At 42.9% G+C, this 19,989-nt stretch overlaps 1 protein-coding gene and 1 pseudogene across 1 annotated transcript in view; both read left to right on the top strand.

The window, feature by feature from the left end:
- The first annotated feature begins 375 nt into the window (after positions 1-375).
- Positions 376-19,989, top strand: part of LOC140732511 (AP-4 complex subunit beta-1-like) — an 870,212-nt gene continuing 850,598 nt past the window's right edge. The window contains 1 exon segment of the mRNA XM_073055279.1: positions 376-624. Coding sequence (XP_072911380.1) covers positions 495-624 — 130 coding nt within the window. The 5' untranslated portion in view covers positions 376-494.
- Positions 2,948-18,234, top strand: LOC140731505 (AP-4 complex subunit beta-1-like; annotated as a pseudogene).

The following is a 19,989-nucleotide window of genomic DNA, read 5'->3' as shown; positions in this document are numbered from 1 at the left end:
TTGAAGCTTAACTAACCACTAGAAAAGTAATTTCCTCAATTTTTCCCCCATATATGCTCTCTGAGTTCTTCAGCTGCGATTGGTTGCTCAGTCAGTTTGATAATGTTGCCATTGCTGGATGGGAAGGAACCTTTGATTTGAGCTCCAATGGCCCTGAAGAGGGCTGGCAAGGTGAGTATTGACATTTGGTCACACATGAAGCAGGAAAACTGGTTTTGAGATAGGCAAAGAAATTTAGTAGAGCAGTATCTGACCTTGTGAAGTTTGAGGTAGGAACTGATGGTGGCACCATGCTCATTTCAACTGTGGTGAAATGGGAAACCCAGGTATCGAGCCGGTAACCATTGACAACAGTAACAACTTGTTAAATTCGTGGATTCTGTTGAACAATCTGAAAGGTGCTACAACCTGTTCTGTTTGTCATTCGTTCACATTTGGATAAGTGATGTCTTCACTGGATCTGTGCTGATAAATTAAACTGTGTTTTGTTTGGAATGCCTGGCATAAGTGAATATATTCAGCAGCCTGTGCTAAATGGATTGAGAGACAAGGCATCCTATGTCAGACGGGCAGCGGTCCTGGGTTGTGCTAAAATGCAGAATTTTCAGGGAGACACAGAAGTTGGTAAATACAAAAATGTTATTTCATTGATTTTTACAACAGGTCTTCTTACTGTTTACTGTGTTGTTGACTTTTTTAGTGATACCCCATTATCCTGGTATATGGGAACTCTGATGCTGAACTGGCAGATTTGCCAGACTATTGGCTGTTATTGAGATTAATTCTCCAAAGCAGTTTTAATTCAAGTTTTTTGATTGTTACTCAGTATTACAATCAATTTTGCAATTGAGTTAAGTTTAAAGAGAAGATGGGAAATGGGCCCAGAGGAGTCACATAACAAACCACTGGGATTTCTGAACATTTGGATAGAACAGGGGTTCCCAACCTGGGGTCCACAGACCCTTCTGTTAATGGTCAGGGTCTAGAGTTGAAAACGTGATAGAGGATGACTGGAGACAATTTAGCTGGAACTGTCACTAATAGTAAGCGTCTTTCATTGTGATCCATATGTGCATATATTGATGTGTTCAAAGTAAATTTATTATTAAAGTATGTGTGTATCACCATGTGCAACCCTGAGATTCATTCATTTACCGGCACACTGAATAAATCCATCACAGAATAATAACCATAAGAGAATCAATGAAAGCCCACGTTGACTTGGCATTTAACCAGTGTGCAAAAGACAAATTGTGCAAATACTAAAACAAATAAGCTATAAATATCGAGAACATGAGACGAAGAGTCCTTGAAAGTGAGGTGATAGGTTGTGGGAACAGTTCAATAATGGGGCAAGAGAAGTTATCCCCTCTGGTTCAAGAGCCTGATGACCATTAATAACTGTTCCTGAGCCTGGTGGTGTGAGTCCTGAGGCTCCTGTACCACCTCCCTGACGGCAGCAGTGAGAAGATAGCATGATCTGGATGGTGGGGGTCCCAAGTTTAACTATGAGCAGTTCTATAGTTGCACATCCGTGGTTAGAAATATGATTCTTGATTTGTGCCAAGTTTTATAGCTTCTATATTAACGTGAGGGAGTAGAAGACCCTTCAGCCCCCAGATGTTTTCTGGCATTCTGATTCTGGTTTTCTGATCTATATGGCAGACCCTATACATGTTCTATTCAAATTTCAGAATGCTTAAGGGAATTATGTATTGAAAATATTATCAGTTCACTTTGAGATTTTCTTTTGGCCGATCCTTGGTAGATTGTAAGCATTTCCAGGGGCTCTTATTTTTAAAATTGCAATGTGGAGCCTGTGTGTTCTGGAACTTTTCACAAATAACATTTGTAGCCATTGCTGTTTGTTTCTTAGTTGTTTCCACTGCAGAATGTCAGAAAGTTTTATTAACTTGTGTAAAGAAAGTATTGATTTATTGTTGTCACATCTATCAAGGTAGAGTGAAAAGCTTGTCTCAAATACTGTTCATATAGATTTGTAATGGCTGGGGTCACCCATCTTGTAAAGACACTGCCCAGATGGCAATGGCAAACCACTTCTGCGGAAGAATGTGCTGAGAATAATCATGGTTATGGGAAGATCATGATCACCCACATCATACAACATGGCACAGAATGATGATGGTTAGTTTTAAACTCTCTTCAGTCAGGGTCACTTTGCTACAGGTACAGAAGTCAGTCTGTAATTGTATGTTTCGATCGTGTATCCAACTAATGGTTTCTGTGAACACTTCTCACAATTCAATTCAGTTTTGTGAGGTTAATTTCTGCTTCATCGTCAATATTGACCTTTCCTTAATCTGACACATTATGCCCAATCAAACAATATTTTTTGCTGTCAAATGGTAGTCATTCAGACTTGTTATTCATTAGCAATGAAAGAGCGCCCCTTCCTGGTAAAGAGTGAAAACTACTTTTGACCAGATGGGGTTGTTTCTTGGCATTGAGGCCCTCTGTTGATCAGGGGGTGGGAGGGTTGACCATGGATGTCCTATCCCAGCTCTCTGCATGATATTACATGCCAGGACAGTGCGAAAGGGAGATCAAGGTGTTGTCCATGGAGCATGCTTGCCTCTTCACTCAGCTGATGAACCCAGAGGAACAGCAGAGAGCCATACAGTTTGGCACCAGTGGTGTTGCAGGAGCTGCCAGTCAGTGTTGAACTCATGGTGGGTCTGCCTTAGGACTCCAGCTTCGGCCTTTTCCATCTGGGTTTACTTCCAAAGCCTTCCCCATGAGTGGGTGTAGCCAGAAAGCAGCAGAGGTTTGAGATCAGGGATTCTCTGTCCTCGAGAGCTGCCACGGCTGACAAGCCACATCAGCCTGAAGAGACTGGTCTTAAGGTGCCAGTAACATTCAGAATTGTGGGAGGAACAGAAACAGAAATAAAGCAATTTAATAAGCCACTCTTCTTTTTTTCTTTAGAATGAAAGACTTGGATCACTGGGGTCAGAGTGAAGTGCTGACATTCCTAGTTCACTTTCAGGCCCGAAATGAAGATGAAGTGTTTGCTATTCTGAACGTTTTGGATTGTTTTCTCAAGAGCAGCCTGCCCAATGTTGTCATGGCAACCACCAAACTTTTCCTCCTCCTTGCTGAAGACTTTCCCAATGTACAGACAGATGTTCTAGAAAGGATCAAAGGGCCATTGTTGACTATTTGCACCTCTGAGTGCCACGAGCTGTGTTTCCTCGGCCTGTGTCATGCACGGGAGATCCTCTGCAGCTTACCCGGGCACTTCAGTGGTCACTACAAGAAATTCTACTGCACGTACTCCAAACCAAATTACATCAAATATCAGAAGATGGAGATCTTGGGGAATTAGATGTTTGCCTTTTAAGTATTCTAATTATGACTAATTTATACAGAGATGGCAACAATAATATTGTGTTTATCTCTGGCAATGCTACATCTTTTTGGGGGATATGATCCTACGACTCTACAGCAGACATGGTGGAGAAAGTTGGGTTTCCTCGCTAATTCCAGGAGAGGCCGGTTCACCCCCTCCTTTAGCAGATGCACTGGCCCTAAATTCTTCTCAGAAACTTTATATGGATATGAATACAGATAGCTCGGCTGAGAGCACTCCCATTATTTGTGTGACTGGATCACAAGCAGTGTCCACAGCACCCAGTGAATTCACAATACTTTTGTACTCTTATTTTGCTTGAGGTTTTTTCAATTGCCAGAGAAATTGTGTATTCACAAACTCATTTTCTGTGATCTATAAGACCATAAGATATCGGAGCAGAAGTAGGCCATTTGGTCCATCGAGTCTGCTCCACCAATCAATCATGGGCTGATCCAATTCTTCCAGTCATCCCCACTCCCCTGCCTTTACCCATATCCTTTGGTGCCCTGGCTAATCAACAACCTACTTATCTCTCCTTTATATACAACCAATGACTTGGCCTCCACAGCCACTCGTGGCAACATATTCCACAGATATACTACCCTCTGACTAAGGTAATTTCTCCGCATCTCAGTTGTAAATGGACGTCCTTCAATCCTGAAGTTGTGCCCTCTTGTCCTAGAATCCCCTACCATGGGAAATAACTTTGCCATATCTAATCTGTTCAGGCCTTTTAAAATTCAGAATGTTGCAATGAGATCCCCCCTCAATCTCCTGAACTCCAGGGAATACAGCCCAAGTGTTGCCAGACTTTCTTCATACGGTAACCCTTTCGTTACTGGAATCATGCTTGTGAGTCTTCTCTGAACCCTCTCCAATGTCAGAATATCCTTTCTAAAATAAGGAGCCCAAAACTGTATACAATACTCCACATGTGGTCTCATGAGTGCCTTATAGAGTCTCAACATCACATCCCTGCTCTTATGCTCTATACCTCTAGAAAGGAATGCCAACATTGCTTTCGTCTTCATCACAACTGACTCAACCTGGAGGTTAACCTTTCGAGTATATTGCACAAGGACTCCCAAATCCCTTTGCATCTCTGCAGTTTGAATTCTCTCCCCATCTAAATAATAGTGTGCCCATTTATTTCTTCCACCAAAGTGCATGACCATATACTTTCCAACATTGTATATCATTTGTAACTTCTTTGCCCATTCCCCTAAACCATATATGTCAAACTCAAGGCCCACGGGCCAAATCCGGCCCGCGGTGAAATTATCTTTGGCCCACGAGATAATATCTAATTACTATTAAAGCTGGCCCCGGTAATCGAAGCGCCTATGGCGTATGATATGGCTAATGCTGAGTTTATTCAGGTACCAGGTTTTCAGGGTTTTTAGTGTTTATTCGGCAGTCTTCTTCATAAGAAACGGAATTTGTAAAGTGAAACACTTTGTAGTTATAGCAGAGACTGAGACACATGAGAGCAGGCTGAAAAAAACGGAGGCAACGAAAGCTGCGTTCGCACGCGTCCGACTGATCCGGCCCGCATGAAGCTGCATTTTGCTCAATCCGGCCCATGACCTAAAATGAGTTTGACACCCCTGCCCTAAACTATCCGAGTCTCTCTACAAACTCACTGTTTCCTCAACACTACCCGCTTCTTCACCTATCTTTGTATCATCTGCAAATTTAGCCTCAAATCCATTAATCCCATAGTCCAAATCATTGACATACTGTGGTGAACTACATTTACCTGTCTGGACATGCCCCCCCCCCGCTGACTGCTCCTGTAGCTCCTCCCACAAACCCCGGTATAAAGGCGATTGAGGACTGAGCCCAGCCCTCAGTCTCCAGGATGTAGCATGGTGGTCAAATGCTGCTTGTTCTTTCTTCCAGTCAATAAAAGCCGATATCTCACCTCACGTCTCAGAGAGTTATTGATGGTGCATCACATGCATCGTAAAAAGCAGCAGTCCCAACACCGACATCTGTGGACCTCCACTGGTAACTGGCAGCCAGCCAGTATAGGATCTCTTTATTCCCACTCTTTGCTCTTTGTTTCTGCCGACCAGCCAATGCTCCACCCATGCAAGTAACTTCCCTGGAATTCCATGGGCTCTTATCTTGCTAAGCAGCTTCAGGTGCAGCACCTTGTCAAAGGCCATCTGAAAATCCAAGTATACCATGTCTACTGCATCTCCTTTGTCTACCCTGCTGGTAACTTCCTCAAAGAATTTCAGTAGGTTTTTCAGGTAGGATTTTCCTTTCAGGAAACCATGCTGGCTTTGGCCTATCTTGTCATGTGCCTCCAGGTACTCCTAATCTCATCACTAACAATCAATTCCAACAACTTCCCAACCACAGATGTCAGGCTAACAGGTCTATAGTTTCCTTTCTGTTGCCTCCCACCCTTATTAAATAGTGGAGTAGCTTTTGCAATTTTCCAGTCATCTGGTACAATGCCAGAATCTATTGATACTTGAAAGAACATTGTTAATGCTTCCGCAATCTCTTCAGCTACTTCCTTTAGATTCCATCAGGTCCAGGAGATTTATCCACCCTCAGACCAGTAAGCTTCCTAAGTATCTTCTCAGTCATAATTTTCACTGCACAGACTTCACTTCCCTGAAGCTCTTGAATGTCCGGTATACTGCAGACATCTTCCACTGTGAAGACTGATACAAAATACGCATTCAGTTCCTCTGCCATCTCTGCATCTCTCATTACAATATCTCCAGTGTCATTTTATATTGGTCCTATATCTACCCTTGATTCTCTTTTACCCTTTAAGTACTTAAAACACTTTTAGTATCTTCTTTGATACTAGTGCCAGCTTCCTTTCATAATTAATCTTTTCCTTCATAATGACCTTCTTCGTTTCCTTCTACAAGTTTTTAAAAGATTCCCAATCCCTTATCTTCCCACTAGCTTCGGCTTCCTTGTATGCCCTCACTTTTGCTTTTACTTTAGCTCTGACTTCACTTGTCAGCCATGGTATTGTCCTTCTTCCCTTTGAATTTTTCTTCTTATTTGGAATATATCTGTCTTGCACTTCCCTCATTTTTCACAGAAACTTCAGTCATTGCTGCTCTGCTGTCCTTCTGCAAATGTCCCTTTCCAGTCAACTTTGGCCAACTCCTCTCTCGGGCCGTTGTAATTTCCTTTCTTCCACTGAAATTCTGACACATTGGATTTTATTTTTTCCCTCTCAATTTTCAATGTGAACTTGATCATATTGTGATCACTGTTCCCTAAGGGTTCCTTAACCTTAAGCTCTCTTATCACCTCTGGATCATTGCACAACACCCAATCCAGCACAGCCGATCCCCTAGTGGGCTCAACAACAAGCTGTTCTAAAAAGCCATCCCTTAGACATTCTACAAATTCTCTCTCTTGAGGTCCAGTACTGACCTAGATTTCCCAATCCACTTTCATGTTAAAATCCCCAACGATTATCATAACATTGCCCTTCTGACACACCTTTTCTATCTCCTGCTGTAATTCCTAATCCACATTCTGGCTGCTGTTTGGAGGCCTGTATACAACTGCCTTTGGGGTCTTTTTACCCTTGCCATTTCTTACCTCAACCCATAGAGACTCTACACCTTCATATCCCATGTCATCTCTTTCTAATGATTTAATATTATTTCTTATACTCAGAGCCACACCACCTGCTCTGCCTACTAATCTATCTTTCCAATACACCGTATGTCCTTGGATGTTCAGTTCCTAATGGCAGCCATCCTTTAGCCAAGTTTCAGAGATGCCACAACATCATATTTGCCAATCTTTAGCTGAGTATCAAGATTATCCATTTTATTTCTTATGGTGTGTGCATTCAGTCCAGTATTTGTTGCTTTCTGTTTTAACTGCACCACGCCTCTATTGCCGTGTAACTCATCCCACTAGCTGTGATTATGCCTCATTTCTTGCCTGTCCTTTCTATCATCTCGGTTGCACACTATCTTTGATGAATTTCTGTTTTCCCCTTCCTCAGCCCTATCACTCTGGTTCCCAACCCCCTGCCAAATTAGTTTAAATCCTCTCTAACAGCTTTATTAAATGTGTCTGCTAGGAAATTGGGCCCCTTTGGGTTCAGGTGTAACCCATCCTTTTTGTACAGGTTGTACCTCCCCAAGAAGAGGCCTAAATGATCCAGGAATCTGAAGCCCTACTCCCTTCACTAGTCTCTCAGACACACATTAATTCACCAGATCATGCTATTTGTGCACTCGCTAGCATGTGACACAGGCAGCAATCCTGAGATTACTACCCTAGAGGTTCTGCTTTTCAGCTTCCTACCTAACTCTCTGAATTCTCTCTTCAGGACCTCCTCCCTTTTTCTACCTATATCATTGGTACAAACGTGTACCAAGAGTTCAAGTCAAGTCAAGTCAAATCACTTTTATTGTTATTTCGACCATAACTGCTGGTACAGTACATGGTAAAAATGAGACAACATTTTTCAGGACCATGGTGTTACATGACACATTACAGAAACTAGACTGAACTACGTAAAAAAAACAACACGGAGAAAGCTACACTAGACTGCAGACCTACACAGGACTGCGTAAAGTGCACAAAAACAGTGCAGGCATTACAATAAATAATAAACAAGACAATAGGGCAAGCTGTCAGTCTACGCTCTGGCTATTGAGGAGTCTGATAGCTTGGGGGAAGAAACCATTACATAGTCTGTTCGTGAGAGCCCGAATGCTTCGGAGCCTTTTCCCAGACGGCAGGAGGGAAAAGAGATTGTATGAGGGGTGCATGGGGCCCTTCATAATGCTGTTTCCTTTGCAGGTGCAGCGTGTAGTGTAAATGTCCATGATGGCGGGAAGAGAGACCCCGATGATCTTCTCAGCTGACCTCACTATCCGCTGCAGGGTCTTGCGATCCGAGATGGTGCAATTTCCGAACCAGGCAGTGATGCAGCTGCTCAGGATGCTCTCAATACAACCTCTGTAGAATGTGATGAGGATGGAGGGTGGGAGATGGACTTTCCTCAGCCTTCGCAAAAAGTAGAGACGCTGCTGGGCTTTCTTTGCTATGGAGCTGGTGTTGAGGGCCCAGGTGAGATTCTCCGTCAGGTGAACACCAAGAAATTTGGTGCTCCTTACGATCTCTACCGAAGAGCCGTCGATGTTCAGCGGGGAGTGGTCGCTCTGTGCCCTCCTGAAGTCAACAACCATGTCTTTTGTTTTGTTCACATTAAGAGACAGGTTGTTGGCTCTGCACCAGTCCGTTAGCCGCTGTACCTCCTCTCTGTAAGCTGACTCGTCATTCTTGCTGATGAGACCCACCACGGTCGTGTCATCGGCGAACTTGATATGGTTCGAGCTGTGTGTTGCAGAACAGTCGTGGGTCAGCAGAGTGAACAGCAGTGGACAGAGCACACAACCCTGGGGGGCCCCCGTGCTCAGTGTGATGGTGTTGGAGATGCAGCTCCCGATCCGGACTGACTGAGGTCTCCCAGTCAGGAAGTCTAGGATCCAGTTGCAGAGGGAGGTGTTTAGGCCCAGTAGGCTCAGCTTTCCAATCAGTTTCTGAGGGATGATTGTGTTCAATGCTGAACTAAAGTCTATGAACAGCACCCGAACGTATGTGTCTTTTTTGTCCAGGTGGAGGGTGATGGCATTGGCGTCGTCTGTTGAGCGGTTGGGACGGTACTCAAACTGCAGGGGGTCCAGTGAGGGGGGCAGCAGGGTCTCGATGTGCCTCATGACGAGCCTCTCGAAACACTTCATGATGACGGATGTGAGTGCAATGGGACAGTAGTCATTGAGGCAGGACACTGAAGACTTCTACTGCACGGGGACGATGGTGGCGGCCTTGAAGCACGTTGGAACGATGGCGCTGCTGCTCAGGGAGAAGTTGAAGGTGTCATTGTGAGAACATCTGCGAGCTGGTCTGCACATCCTCTGAGCACTCTACCAGGGATGTTGTCTGGTCCAGCAGCTTTCCGTGGGTTGACCCGGCACAGGGTTCTTCTCACGTCGGCCACGGAGAGACACAGCACCAGGTCATTTGTAGGAGGGGTGGACTTCCTCGCCGTCACGTCATTTTCCGCCTCAAACCGGGCGTAGAAGTTATTCAGCGCATTTGGGAGGGAGGCATCACCTGCACAGTCAGGTGATGTTGTCCTGTAATTGGTGATGTCGTAGATGCCCTTCCACATGCACCGCGTGTCGCCGCTGTCCTGGAAGCGGCTGTGGATTAGCTGGATGTGTGCACGCTTTGCCCCTCTGATGGCTCGGGACAGTTTGGCCCTTGCTGTTGTTAGAGCTGCCTTGTCACCTGCTCTGAAGGCGGCGTCGCGGGTCTTCAGCAGCGCACGCACCTCCGCGGTCATCCATGGCTTCCGGTTAGCGCGTGTAGTGATGGTCTTGGACAGAGTAACATCATCAATGCACTTGCCGATGTAGCTGGTCACTGATGCTGTGTACTCCTCTAAATTGGTAGAGTCGCCATCGGTTGCAGCCTCCCTGAACATGTGCCAGTCAGTGTGCTCAAAGCAGTCTTGAAGAGCAGAGATGGCTCCTGCTGGCCAGGTTTTCACCTGCTTCTGAACTGGTCTGGAGCGCCTGACTAGCGGTCTGTATGCTGGGATTAGCTAACAGAAATGTGGTCTGAGTATCCGAGGTGGGGGTGGGGCTCTGCCCAGTACGCGTCGGGGATGTTTGTGTAAACCAGGTCCAACGCATTCTCCCCCCCTCATTGCAAAGTCCACATACTGATGGAATTTGGGGAGAACTGACTTAAGGTTCACGTGGTTAAAATCACTGGCGACAATAAACAGACTGTCAGGGTGTGCGTTCTGCAGTTCGCTAATAGCCCCGTACAGTTCACAGAGCGCCTCCTTAGCATTCGCGCTGGGGGGAATGTAGACACCGAATATAAGGACAGAGGTGAATTCCCGTGGCATATAAAATGGTCTGCATCGAACTGCCACAAACACCACTGGCGAAGAGCAGTGTCTGGAAACCAGCACAGGGTTCTTACATCATTCTGTGTTCCGACTTCTTGCTGTTAGCCCTCTCCCTTCAGAATACTCTGCGCCCGATCCGAGGTATCCTGTATCCTGGCACCTGGAAGGCAACACACCACATGGGTATCTCTATCAGGCTGACAGAACATCCTCTCTGTTCCCTTCACTATGTAGTCCACTATGACTACCGCATTCCTCATCTTCCTCTTTCCCTTCTGCACCACGTAACCAGGCTCAGTGCCAGAGATCCGATCGCTGTGGTCTTCCTCCGTCAGGTCATCCCCCTTAACTGTATCCAAAACGAGATAACGATTACTGAGAGGGATGGCCACAAGGGAGCTCTCTACTATCTGAGCTCTTCCCTTCGTTTCCCTGACCGCCTAACTCCTGTACCCTCGAGGTGACTAACTCCCTGTAGCTCCTCTCTATCTCCTGTTCACTCTCCCTAACACACTGTAGGTCGTCGAGCCGCAACTCCAGATCCCTATCACTGTCTCTTGGGAGCTGCATCGCGGTGCTCCAAGCTCTCAGTCAATAATTTCAGTGTATACTGCAAAATTCCAGCCGGTGGCGCTGTTGAGCTACTTGTACTCTTCCCATCAGGTTACTCACAAGATGTTGGCTTTTAAGTACTTGCACACCTGTAAATTTGGTAAATCTTGAAGTTCACTTTCTTGTTCATTTGATAAAAAGGTCTCCATTTGGTATCAAGTATTCAGGAAAATGCTTTTTATTGGAGAAAGTCACGTGCTTCAAGTTCAAAATATTTCATCAAAAATTTTCTATCCAGCACAGGGTTTCTGCCATTAACTGAGAGGTCTGTGGACCCAGACGGGGACCCCTGCTTCTTGCACTTCCTGTTTTTATTTCAAATATCCAGCATCTGCTTTTGATTTGCTTTCTGATGCTTCATTCATTTATTGCTTTACTTAGTTAACATTCTTGTAAGGCAGTGGTGTGTTCAGATGCAGCAGTTTCTAAGGGCTGTCTGAAGGTGTTATTGTTTCTTAAATGTATTTTTTTCCCAGTTGCAACCCTGGACATCAAGAATTTCAAAGTTCTGCAGGTCTACCCCAACAGTGAGTTGCTTGTTGGCAATGGTGCATGAAATAGGTGTGCAGTCTAGTACAAAATGATTATCTTGGTCACTTTTCTGACAAGCCCCAGAAATCTTCAACCTTGTCACAAATCAAATTATCACCACCTTAAAAATAATCAGACTCTGCTTCTCACAGCTTAGGCAACTATAGTAGAAACTTGAGTTACTCTACCAATCTTTTAGAAAGTTCCAAAGACTCACAATTTGAAGAGTAACATCTTAGTCTTAAAGGGGTGTCACCCATTTAATTTTTTAAAAGATGGGAGCAGGGTCCCTGACTTCAGATTATCCCATGAGAAAAAGCATTTTCATTGCATTCACCCCACTAGGATTCCATGTGAACTTTTCAGCAATCTGGTTGCCACCTTCCCGGAATACCTTTAAAAAAAAACTACCCTAGACTGGCTGGTGGATACTAATTGATGATCCTTCTAGAGATTCCCAAACACAGTCCTGAATTGGAAGTTTAAACTTTCCATGCCTGTGTAGTTGAGCTATTTACTGTTGTAACTAGCTGAAGCAAATTTTGGCTTTTATTCTGCTGACTGAAGAAAATATGGTATCTTGTCTTATAATTTGTGTTCTATTTTATTATTGAGATAGAGTCCTTCTGCCCCTTCGGACCATGCCACCCAACAACCCCCGACATAACCCTGGCCTAATCACAGGACAATTTACAATGACCAATTACCCTACCAGCCGGTATGTCTTTACACTGTGGGAGGAAATCCATGTAGTCACAGGGAGAATGTACAAACTCCTTACCGACAGCAGCGGGAATTGAACCTGGGTCACTGGTACTGTAACACATGCTCACCACTATGTTACCATGCCATTGGAGTAATATGTCAGAGTATCTACTCTTGAAAGTGCAGCTCAGGTATGAACTGGTTCTTTAATTGTGCTGTATTTCCCCAGGATGAATTGCACGGACCTACAATGAAAAGTGTGTGGTTATTTTGAAGGAGCTGCTGGGCTTGAAGCAGGAACACATTACCTCAGGTACGTCATGCTACCAGCTTTCAGCATTTGCTCAGGGTTGCAAGCATCACACTAACTTTCCCTCTGCTTTTAGCTGTCATTCAGACATTTTGTGACCTGGTATGGCTGTGTCCCGCTTGTACAGTGACTGTGTGTGAAGCACTACCAGGATGTGAGGAATACATCAAAGAGGGTGAGGTAGGTTGGTGGGGATGAAGTAGCCATATTCAATAAGATGGCCTGTGTTCGCCTTAATTCATGGTACTGAGCCATGCAGACCTGAGATGACCAGGTTCAACCTCTTGGCTGATTCCAGACAAGTCATTGCATTTTGTTCACAAATAAACCCTTCTTGGTCTTCCAGCTGGTTACAGGCATCAATTATAACTGATATCTCGGTGACAAACTCTGCCATCTTCTTCAGGGATGATCTCTGGTGATGCCTAGTCCTGTGGTATTTATACCCCCATAGTCAATCTTTCCTGATTGGTTAGTCCTCATCCAATAAGGTTTCTGCTCTCCCACCTTATTTACAATCGAATTATAGTTCTTACTTGGAACAAAACCTTTGCCTTTGTTAGAATTATTTTCTCTAGTTTTATTTCAATGGCTTTTTTAATCAGGCGGTCCCAAAACCCATTGGTACTCCACATACGTTTTGTGCCATTGAAGTGAATCCTATGGCTGTTGCAAATGCAGTGTTCTGCTACCGCCAATTTCTTTGAGTAACCCAAATGGATACATCTCCTGTGCTCCTTGATGTGGGTTTCCAGTGTGTGTCCTGTCTGGCCAACGTACGCTGTTCCGCATTCACAAGGAATTCTGTAAATGTCAGCCGACCTGTTTCTTTGTTTGTTGTTCTCAGACCAGGGTAGAAAGGATGAGAGCTGAATGGGTGGGAAAGTTGAGAACTTCTGTTTTCTATGACATTCATTGTCCATTAGTAAGTATTTGATAGTGTTGAGGTGGATCTCATTTTAATATCCTCCTGGTTGAATAGCCTGACAGCCATGATGTTGTGGGGGTGGAACTGGACTCTCTGACGGTGGTGTCTGAAAAGAGGATGTTGTCCAAGTTGCATGCCATCTTGGACAATGTCTCCCGTCCACTCCATAATGTACTGGTTAGGCACAGGAGTACATTCAGCCGGAGACTCATTCCATCGAGATGCAACACTGAGCGTCATAGGAAGTCATTCCTGCCTGTGGCCATCAAACTTTACAACTCCTCCCTCGGAGTGTCAGACACCGTGAGCCAATAGGCTGGTCCTGGACTAATTTCCACTTGGCATAATTTACTTATTATTATTTAATTATTTATGGTTTTATATTGCTATATTTCTACACTATTCTTGGCTGGTGCGACTGTAATGAAACCCAATTTCCCTCGGGATCAATAAAGTATGTCTGTCTGTCTGTTGTCTGTCTGTTAGCAGAATGGTAACATGCACAAATGTCAAGAATCTAATTTAATGTGAACAGAATCAATAATTATCAATAATACAAGGGGAGCAGGAAAGACCATTTCAAATTTCAAAGTATATTGACAGGTTGCATCACAGCCTGGTACACAAACATCTTTGCCCTTGGATGGAAAATCCTGTAAAAGGTAGTAGATATGGCCCACTCCATCACAGATAAAGCTCTCCCTCCCATTGAGCATATCTACATGGACTGCTGTTGCAGGAAAGCAGCATCCATCATCAAGAACCCCCACCACCCAGGACACGCTCTCTTCTCACTGTTGCCATAGGTAGGAGGCCTCAAGACTCACACCACCAGGTGCAGGAATAATTATTCCCCCCTCCCCCCACCATCAGACTCTTGAACTAGAGGGGATAACTTCACTTAACCCACCATTGTTAAGAGAGAAATAGAGAGCTTTGAAACCAGAGGGGATAACTTCACTCAACTTCACTTCATCATTGAACTGTTCCCACAATCTATCGAGTCACTGTCAAGATTTCTTCATCTCATGTTCTCAATATTTATTGCTTCTTTATTTATTATTATTTCTTTTTGTATTTGCATAGATTGTTGTCTTTGTACACTTGGTGAACATCCAAGTTGTTGCGGTCTTTCATTGATTCCATTATGGTTATTATTCGTTATCGTTGGAGTGTTTATATCTCCAGATATCAACCAGGCCATATTCTAGTAAAAAAGAATTAATACAAGCCGCCACTTTATTAGGAAGCGGCGGATTGGTTGATGACCTGTCAATCGCCGGATTTAAACAACAATTAAAGTCACCACCCATGATCAATTTATATTCATTCAGGTTTGGTAACTCAGAAAAAAGTTTCTTAAAAAATCAGAATTATCTACATTAGGTGCATATACACACATCAGAGCTACCTTTTGCTCGCATAATAAACCAGTAACAATTAAATATCTTCCAATCGAATCAGTAATGGTATTAAAGTGTACAAAAGGGATTTTGGGGCTAAGAAATATAGAACCACCTCTAATCTTACAATCAGACAGTGAGTGATACAGAGGTCCTTTCCAAAATCGGAAAACTCTGTCCTCATCCTGTATCCGTATATGATTTTCTGGTGCAAAAATAATATCTGCGTTAATTGTTTTTAATTTCTTAAAAATCTTTTACACTTAATGGGGTGATTGACAACATTCCAATTCCAAGATATTATATTCATTTTATTAATATCCATGTTTAGAATTGAATTTAATATATAAAAGAAATGTTACACAAGTACAGATTAAACCAACAGGCACAGATATAACCAGAAGGAGTGACTCATTTACGAGAAAGAAGTCCATCAAAAGAACTGCCCAATCAAGAAGAAAAACCTACTCTAATAGTCCTCTTCCCCCTCCCGCGTTCCAAAAGATAAGAATTAAGTGACCAATAGGCTGGTCTCATGCTAAACTAATAACCCTTGACCCTGTTCTCCATCTTGCAGCTCCGTATATTAAAATTTTAAAAAATCTCACAGAAAATAGCCATAATAAAAGGCACAAGCAGAATTCAACTACTATAATGTTATGTTTAACAGTAATAAAAACATACTCAACAACGGCCATCTTAGAATCGGCTGAAGTATCTTAAACACATATTCAAAAAAAAGAGAATAAATCCGAGCAAATTATATTACAAACAATATTCTTTCTCTCAAAACAAAAGTAAATGTGTATATATATAACAGACCTAAATCTATATTAGTATTGAAACAAATAAAAGAAATAAAAAGATTAATACACAACAGGTCCTACACGGACCATTAGAGTACAATACTATAAAAGTTCCTTACAAAACACACACATATATATATATACACTAATTATTAATAGGTAAGAAAAAATTTAATCCCATGTCCCATACCAAAGACTAAAAAAGTATAGGATAAGCTTAACTCAGAAGATCCTTAAACAACTCATACAACAAATACTTCAGAACTACCTATTGAGTAATCCGGTTAACTTTAATATTTTATTCAGTAGACTTAACTTTAAGATTTTTAATGAACTCCTATCCCTCCTGGGGAGAGTAGATTCTCAATGACTGAGATTTTCAGGAAAAATTATCAGCTTTGCTGGAAAGCGAAGGGAGGGGTATAAATCTAATTCATACATTTCACTCATAACTTCTCGGTTTTTCCTTCTTTCGGCAAAGATTTCAGGGGGATAGTCTTTGACTATATGAATTTGCGCTGAATTAAAGATTAACTTTCACTTCTTTCTGGCTTCTCGAAGAATGGTTTCTTTAGTCGTATAATAATGCAAAGAAAGTACAATTGTTGAGGACGTAATTTGGATGAATGCGGAGAAAATGGCATTCTGTGGGCTTTGTCAATTAAAGGGCTAGCTTCCAGGGTCTCACTTAAAAGTGAGTACAACATATCTGAGAAAAATTTTAACAGATCACCAGCTTCAGTATTTTCAGGCAGTCCCAGAATACGCAAATTCCTCCGATGCCCTCTACTATCTAAATCAACCATTTTTTTCTTCATTTTAGACAGTTCCGAGGTAATTTCATTGATTTTCTTTTCCATCAAAGATATCTTCATTCCTTGATCTTTAATAGTTTGCTTGAGTAGATCGTGCTCATTCTCAATTCGGGTTGTAGTCTGCTGAAGTGTTTGAAATTGATAGTTCAGATTTTTCAGAGAATCTTGAACCGTAGAGATAGCTTTTTCAAGCTTCCCGTTTGAGTCGTTCAGCTTATCAATTTTGAAATTAAGTGATCCGAATTCCGATTTCATGTCTTGTATTGAAGAAAATATTTCTGCTAAAGTAACAGGTTCCTCTGTCTTCTTAGTTTGTTCCGTTTCAGGAAAAGTCTTGCCACTTCTCAGTTCAATACCAATACTTTTGTCAGCTATTGTAATTAAATCATAATTCCTTCAGTAAAAATAATAAATCCTTCAGTAGAAGTAATAAATCATCAAATCTGAAAAGGATCTGTCAGTGGGATATAAAGTATATAAAGAAATGGAGCTGCTGAGAATGCAACTACTCCATATGCTGCAAAATGGGGAATATCTTCTCTCATCTATTACTATCACCAAAATGAAGCAATTTTAGTTTTATTCACTCTCTTTGAACTCGTGGTTTGAAGAGTTTAGCACTGATTTCACTGTTGCGATAAATAAGCAGGTTTGTAGATTTTGTGTAGATAAATATCTAATTGCACTGGACAACAAAGATCTTGCTTTCTAAATACTTTTGGGTGTATCTTATGGAATTTCTGCTGCTAATCATGAAAATTACGATGAAGTTTTTCTATCTTGCACCATTTTTGAAAATCAACAATATTTGTTGTTTCAATTCATAATTCATTTCAATGAAAATGTTGCTCACAATGTAAGCTGAGAAGTTTTCTATCTTGTCCAGGCATGCCTGGGCAGGGCAGATGCTGCATGGCAGGACGGGTTGTAGAAATACGTTTAAAGCATCACATACAGACTGCTCTATGCTTTGTGTTTATGTATATATCGAGTTAGGTTGTGCAAGAGTTATTGTTCCAGATTTGACAGCCTGTGTAATGATTTCACTTGGAACTGCACCTTGAGATGGAAGTTGAATGGGATGGCAGTTGTTGAAAAGACTTGTGTATGTTTATGGTGGCACCTGGCTGCAACACTCCGAATGTTGTACTTTCTACTGACAAATGCTGTGGAGGTTCATGCATAATGAGTCTTTATTTTAAGGTACTGAGGTCTCATGGATATTTTGACATTTTGGCAAGGGCTCCCTTCAGGAAAGAAGTGCAGTGATATGCTCAATGTTAACTTACTAATTCTGTTTATCTTCCTGTAAAGACTCAAACCCAGAACACAGTGAAGAGTTGGTCGTGGATGCTGAATCTGTCCGCTTGGAAAGCAGTGCCCAGCTTTCACCAGAGCAGTTTGAGGAGTACTGGACATGCCTGGAAGATGCTAAAGTTGTGACTGTGGACTGGCAGAAGGAGCCATGCCCTGATACCATCTAGGCTGCCTTTCAGATTGTTCATATTCACTCTATGGCAATCAGCCAAGCAGGAGCACAGCCCTGGAAAGCCTACCTGTTTGCCCGAAATGAGACTGGATTTGTGTTTTTAACAGAACTGTTAATTGACACGAGCAGAACGAGTTTACAAATTACTGTTAAACAGAAGAATAGTAGTGAAGGGCTACTCAGTAGCTTCATTGCTGTTATTAGATCAGTGTTGCAGACCCTGGGCAAATCTGAAAATGTTGAAGATGTTTCACTAGCAACACAAGAGCAACACTCTCCTCGCTGAGATCAAAGTCTTTTTGTTATCACATTGCTGTCACAAACTACATTGGTGGATAAAAATAAATTGTTTCTATCAGCTGATATAACTGGATCCTGTTCAGATAGACTGCTCTGTTTAATGTTTTAATGAAAAATGTGGAATTTCCAACAGTTTTACATTTTCTCAGTTCTACACGGGAGTTCTGTGCTTTTCAGGGAACTTGAACCACTCAGCATTTTTACTCAGAGCCAAGGCAGCTGCCTGCAAGATGAACTAACATTAGGGTTTACGTGGCACATTCAGATATAGATATGATTTGGTTCCTTGGATAGTTTTGTAGCTGAATGGGTGAACTCAGGGAATGAGTGTTATCCAGGTTTCACCTTGTGATGTCCCTAAATACTATTAAACTCATTCCTCACAGGCTGATGGTTAGTTTTTCACAGAATCTCATAAACACAAGAGATTCCTCAGGTGCTTGAAATCCAGAGCAGCAAATGTCAAATACTGGAGGAACTCTGCAGGTCAAGCAGCATCTACGGAGAGGAATAAACAGTCAACATTTTGTGCTGAGATCCTGCACCAGGATCTTATCACAGTACCTGTCCATTTGCTATTTTTAATCCTCTGTGAGGATTGGGCTTGTCTATAATGTCTGTCTTAGTCTTCCCAGTGTCAGCAGCATAAGGAAATGCATGCAGAATGGTGCTTTGTCATGTTTTTGGATAGCAGTTCTTTCTCAGAAGAAATCTAATTAAAATGAACTATGATTAATATGATCAGAGAGAGCTGGACAAGCAGTTTTGGTTGTCTTACTTTACAGCAATATACTAAAGAAATTGTATTCTTCACTGCCCCAGTCGCTGTCCCGGGCCCTCCTTTGCCAGATGCAGATAATGTCTATTTTGTTTAGTACTGACATTCATGTTGCTTGTCATGAATCAGCCTTCCAATGTAGAATCTCGGACTTGTTCTTGAAACAGAAGTGCAGATTGTACCTTTCAAGTAGTGACAGCTGTGAGATTTATTTATTTATTGTGATATAGCATGGCCCAGAAATCCACCAATTCAATCCTAACATAATTAGGATGGTTAGAGTGGGAGTGGGAGAAGAAGGAGATTAAGATGGAGGAATAAAAATAGGAAGAGACAGGGGAAGAGTAAGGGATAAAGCAGGTGTAGAGGGACTGGGGTAAGGGGAATGGGGATTGGAAAAGGGAGGTGGAGTGAGGGAGATGGGGAGTGAGAGAGAAGGAGGGGTGATGAGATGGAGGGTGAGAGGAAGGGAGTCTGGGAGAGGGGGTGAGAGAAAAAGAGAGATGGGATGAAGGTGAGAAAGTAAATGGGGAAGAGAAGGAGAGCATAGTGGGGTGAGAGTGTGAAGGAGGGAGAATGGGGAGAGAGCATGATTGGGATAGACAGAAGGGGAAGAGTGGAGTGGCATGGAGTGAATGGAAGAGGGAGGTGGCTGAGGGAGAGGTGAGGTGGAGGGGAGAACGGGAGTGAGTCAGGGGGGTGAGAGGTAGAAAGAGGGAGAGTGAGTGGGAGAGAATAGGGGAAGGGTGAGATGATGGGGAATGGTGAGGGGACGGGGAAGGGTGAGGGGAGGAATAGTGGGGGAGCGGTGCAGGGAGGAGGGAATGGGGAAGAGTGAGAGGAGGAGGGGATGGGAATGGTGAGGGGAGGAGGAGATGCGGGAAGGGTGATGGAAGGAGGAGATGGGGAAGGATGATGGGGAAGGGAGAGTGGAGGAGGGAGGAGCAGGGATGAGGAAGGGGCAAGAGCAGGGGAGAGGGAGTGAACATGAGGAAGGGGCAGGAA

The sequence above is a fragment of the Hemitrygon akajei genome, chromosome 8 (assembly GCF_048418815.1).
Source record: "Hemitrygon akajei chromosome 8, sHemAka1.3, whole genome shotgun sequence".
Classification (NCBI taxonomy): Eukaryota; Metazoa; Chordata; class Chondrichthyes; order Myliobatiformes; family Dasyatidae; genus Hemitrygon; species Hemitrygon akajei.
This window is presented reverse-complemented; position numbering and strand designations above follow the sequence as displayed.